The 5,406-nt window shown below is 36.1% G+C and overlaps 1 protein-coding gene across 1 annotated transcript in view; it reads right to left on the reverse strand.

The window, feature by feature from the left end:
• SWT1 (SWT1 RNA endoribonuclease homolog (S. cerevisiae)) overlaps positions 1 to 5,406 on the reverse strand; it is a 147,069-nt gene that overhangs the window by 62,782 nt on the left and 78,881 nt on the right. The window contains exon 14 of the mRNA XM_006901321.1: positions 3,119 to 3,306. Coding sequence (XP_006901383.1) covers positions 3,119 to 3,306 — 188 coding nt within the window. The remainder of the gene's footprint in view (positions 1 to 3,118; positions 3,307 to 5,406) is intronic.

Raw genomic sequence — 5,406 nt, forward strand, 5'->3', positions numbered from 1 at the left:
TCAGAGTCAGCCATAGTTTGTTATGATCTACACAGTCAAATGCCTTTGCATAGTCAATGAAACACAGATAGACATTCCTCTGGTATTCCCTGTTTTCAGCCAAGATCCATCTAACATCAGCTACAATATCTCTAGTACCACGACCCCTTCTAAGCCCAGCCTGGACTTCTGGTAGTTCTCTGCTTATTTTACACACTTCAAGTAAAAATTTAGTGAGCATGCAACTATTGACCTTTTCTTACCTAGAAAAGAGGAGAAAAGCAATACAGAGATCACAGAAACATTAATACAAAGGAATGGTGGCCATGAAAAACTCTACCTTTAGGTTCTTAAGACCAGAACTAGATGGTAACCCCTACCACTGCTGACCACTCTGAAAGGGATCACAGCAGAAGGGCCTAGACAGAGTGGGGGAAAATGTGGAACAACTTCCAAAATCATAAAAATGGACAGGCTTCTCACTCTGACAGAGACTGGGTGGAATCCCTATAGTCCACAGTAAGTACCCTTTGAGCTTAGACCTACTCACCCCTGTAGCTCAATCTACATCCTATGTGATAAGCCTTTAATGTGAACTCCACCAAGAGGAAAACAGTCATTCCTTAGAACAATCATCCCCATACAAGATCAAAAGGGCGGCATATGCACAGGTATAAATCATGGAAGGTAAGAAGTGGTCAAAAAATGCATGGAAATGAGAATCACAGAAATAAAGTAGAAAGAATACAGTCATCACGGGTATTTATTATCATTAATGTCACATAAGAAACCACTGGGCCGATTGGCAGCATTACGATGGATGGTGAAGAGATTGAGATTGTTAACAGCTTTAATTTGCTTGGCTCCACAATCAACACTCTAGGTACCAGCAGCCAGGAAATCAAGAGACGAACTGCACTGGCAAAGTCGGCTCTCAGGGTCCTCTCCAGAGTACTGAAGAGCAGCAACATCAGTCTGGAGACTAAGGTGCGCCTGATTCAGGCAAAAGTCTTTGGAATGGCTTGTTATGCATCAGAGAGGTGGATAATAACTAAGGATGACAGAAAAATAATTGATGCTTTTGAGCTGTGGTGCTAGAGAAATGTGTTGAATGGGCAGGAGAAGAAACAGGTTTGTCCTAGAGAGGGTGAAGACAGGCTGCTCCTTGGAGGCAAGGATTCTGAGGTTTCATCTGACATACTTTGGGCATGTTGCAAGGAGGGACTGGTGCTTGAAGAGTAACATCATGCTTGGAAGGGTGGAGGGACGGAGAAGGAGAGGGGGAATATCAATGAGATGGAATGATACAGTGACAGAGGTAATGAGGGTCGGCGTGTCAGAGACAGTAAAGCTGGTACAGGATAGAGCAGGTTTCAGGGCTGTTGTATATTGGGTAATTAGGAGTCACAAGTTACTTGACCGCACATAACAACAATGTAACAAAACATATACAGACAGATGAATGGAAAATCAATTTGGTCTGTAAACTTTCAATCAAATCAAAACCAAAAAAATGAGCTTTTAAAAGATAAATAATTCAAATCAATGTAACAAATGGCATTGGTAACTTACTCTCAGAACAATTTAAAATCTAGATTATGAAATAATTTTGTAAAGTAGATAACAGCCAATTTATAAAGGTATAAATATAAAAATAATTATGAAGTTTTACATGTGTCACTGGTATCCAGTCAGATTTTAGAAACAATAAAGTAGACGTTTTAGATATTATCTTTTGATACAGAAATACAAGCATATTCAACTTACTAAAATGCTAATATGTAAATTGTGTTATTTAAAAATTATGCAGAACTTTTCAGTAACAAAGATGAGTGCCTGTATATTATACATCAGCTTTTTTTTGAGGTCTTTAAAATAACTCAAATATTTTATAAATGAAAGGAAGATTAAGATATCTTAGCTACGGTTCCAATCTATTTTATATTGACAGTGGAAATTGCTTTATGTTACATGTGATCACATTCTGATATTTAAAAATATATTAAGACTGGAAACAAAATCTTACATAAGTTTTATAAGACAATGTAAATTGTTAAACTTTGTCATCATTGGCTCACATTTTATTTATTTAGCACGATAAGCTAGAAAGTAGCTATAATGCAGTTACCTGGCAGAATATAAATTTGTTCTTACATTTCTTTAAATTATAGCCAAGAACAAAAATTGGTCTCAAAGCTATAATATTGAGGGGGTTTATTATTATTTTTTTTTGTATGTACTGTCAAATAGGATCTGACTGGTACAGGAGGAGATTGCTCCTCCTTCTCCAGTAGAGCATCTGGTGGATTCAAAAGGCATACCTCTGGGATTGCTGTGCAGCTTCTTGCCTAGACTAGGCCACCAGAGCTCCCAAAACTATAATGTTGTAACTGATAGTAAACTCAACTCTGGTTCTTTTAATGATCTAAAGCAGCTGGATTGATGATCTTAATCTGTAAATCACACTGAACCCTAGAAACAAAATTATAATACAAAACATCTGCTTGGCAAATAAGTTACACACAGATTCTGAGCTTGAGAAAAATATCAGTGTGGAACTACATTAAAATTGGGCCATATAAATTATTTCTAAGATATCCAGTGGCAATCTTTTTGAGGAATTATTAGAAAATTGTCTTGGTCTTATCATCATACCAAGACCATGCTACTTTATGGTTATGTATGTGCATGAAATAATAAGCATATTTCTTCACTTTCCTTTCAAATTATTCTCAACTTTATTATGATGCTCTGTCCTGCTAATTTATGTAACCAATCTGGGTGATTTTTCTTCTATTCAAGCAAATGGAGGCAAAGCTTCTCAAGCAAAGGTTCACATTTGAATTATCTGAAAAGAAGGGGGTTTTCTGTTATTTGTGTGTTTTTTTAATGCATTAGTCTATATTCAATTTAGCCTCACTGCAACTATCTAGGGAAAGACCTCAGGTCATTTTGAAAATGACCTATTTAATTCTGATGCACACCTCCAGTTAAGAATCAGTTCCTAAGAAACAAATGAAACAAAAGACACTTTTTGATTGTAGTTCATTAAACTTGCAACTCAAACACTGTTCAATGTTTGGAAAAAACCACCACAGACGTGTACTGCAGAATTAAACTTTAAAAAAAAAATTAGTACCTGTTCTGATATATTGTAATCCAAACATTCTCTAGGATGGACCATATTTCTTGATTCTTGTTGGGCTGGGCAAGCTGAGAACCAGAGGAAACAGTGATTTCTTGATTACTAGACTTCATTAAGGAAGTATTTTCCTGCTTTTCATCCACTGTGTTCTCTGAAGGATCTGGCTTATGTTTTTCTTTGACCTACGGAAATACCATTTAAAATGCAGGTAAGTCTTCACTAGTAAGTGAACAAAATAGCAAGTCAACTATTCTTCTCTTTCAAGCAAGTGCTGGTACTTCTTTTTATCATATACAAAATGTACCCAGAAAAGAAGCAGAGTTAAATATTTTATCTTCCTTTTCCCATTAAACCAAATAGTATTTCCACAATTTACTTAAAGTGACCAACCTTATCCAACATGCTAATTCCAATTAAATACTGTCAGAATATTTCTACACATACAGCATTAAACTTAAAAAAAGGTTATCCAAAATACAAAGATAACTGAAATACAGTCAACTGTTCAAATACTTTACAATCCAGTAAGGAGAATGACAATACAAAAGCTTTTTCCAAAAAAAGGTAGGGGAAGCTGGACAGAGTTTTAAATTTATGTTATGGGAAACAGTGAACCAATAAGGTTTTTTTCTCATTTACTTAACTATAGGGCACTGCAATCCCAAAGGCATGTGGTTCAAATCTACCAGCTGCTCCACAGAAGGATGGACAATCTCCTCCTGTACAATTAACAGCCTTTGAAAACCTGCTGAAGAGTCAGCTATGGGGCGGCTCCAACTCGATGGTACTCAACAACAACAGACAAGTGGAAAAGAAGTAACACTGCCAAACTAACGGCAGAGAGTTCGAATCCACCAGCTGCTCCATGGAAGATAGGCAATCCTTTTTAAGAGATTTACAGTCTCTGAAAAAAACCACTGTAGGGTCAGCTATGAGTTGATTCTAACTCAATGGCATATAACAACAACATACTGAAATTGGTACTTTAACATAGGAGAATAGAGGAGAGTAGAGGCAAGAAAATTGGTTAGGAAATTGGTGGGGGAAAAAAATCTACAAATGGAGATCAGCTTAAATTAGGCAAGACTGAAAAGAAAATGTATTTAAGAATTATCAAAAGTGTAAATAAAGACTTGGCCAACTTAGCCAAGACTAATTTCCAGGAGTGAAAAGTAACCTAGATGCTAGAAAAGTAAAGTTACAAATAGAAATTTAGGGTGACTGGAAAGTCAGGGAAGTGTGTCTAAAAGCATGTGTCTCGTTTTGAAAATATATGGAACTCACTGATTCTCTGTCTAGGAGAATATAAACCCTTGGTTTTATTCAATGGAAAATCAAGCATACAAATAATCTGAAAGAATTTTGTGGCAAATACATATGCATGAATTGATAGAATGCTAATGTGCTACATTCTTTATCATTTCAAACAACACATTACTGATGAGGAATAATACACTGAATATATTATCTGTTGTAATATAACAGTAATGAAATCAATAATGCTTATTTTTGTATTGTGCTCCTAACCCAAAGGCCATGCTTCTACGGCCGTCTGAATCCACCAGTGGCTCCAAGAAAGATGGTGGGATTTACAGATTCTGAAAACTCACCACAGGGTGAATTATGAGTTGGTTCCAACAAATGGCAATGAGAGAAAATTCCTAACTACCACATGATATAGATATGGTGATTTCATAGTTCAGGAAACTGAGGCATGGAGAGGTAGTTTAACTCATTCAAGGTCAAACAGGTTATGAATGACAAGACTAGGATATGACCTGCAGTAAGCACAGTTACAGACTGTACTCATTAAATTGGCTCACTGATATAATCATGCAAACAGACAACTTAGTTAATTAGGGCAGCCAACAAGGAAAAATAAGCATGAAAAAGGATACAAGGTAGAAAGCACTGCCAAGAAAAGACAAACGTCTCTCTGCAACTGGGAAAATACACTCTATCTTTTGGAACAGGAAAAATAAAAGCAATAATTGCTATTGCTCTTTTTGCCTGTTCACATTAAATTATGAAATTAATAAGTACACATTCATGGGAAAACATTTTTTGTTGAGATTTTTAAAAATTGGAAAAGAAAAGCTTCATGCTTCTTTTCTTCAGTTCTCAAAAACAAAAAGATACAAGATACTACAAATATTTCTTTATTAAACACATATATTTATGGTAGCTTACAAGTGCCCTAGTGGCATGGGAGTGGACTTGAATCAGGACACACCCCTGCAGCTCTGACCCACGACCCCCATCTTCAGGTATTGCATTGCTCC

Source organism: Elephantulus edwardii, unplaced genomic scaffold (genome assembly GCF_000299155.1).
Source record: "Elephantulus edwardii isolate Elephantulus edwardi_28Jun2011 unplaced genomic scaffold, EleEdw1.0 scaffold00318, whole genome shotgun sequence".
Taxonomy (NCBI): Eukaryota; Metazoa; Chordata; class Mammalia; order Macroscelidea; family Macroscelididae; genus Elephantulus; species Elephantulus edwardii.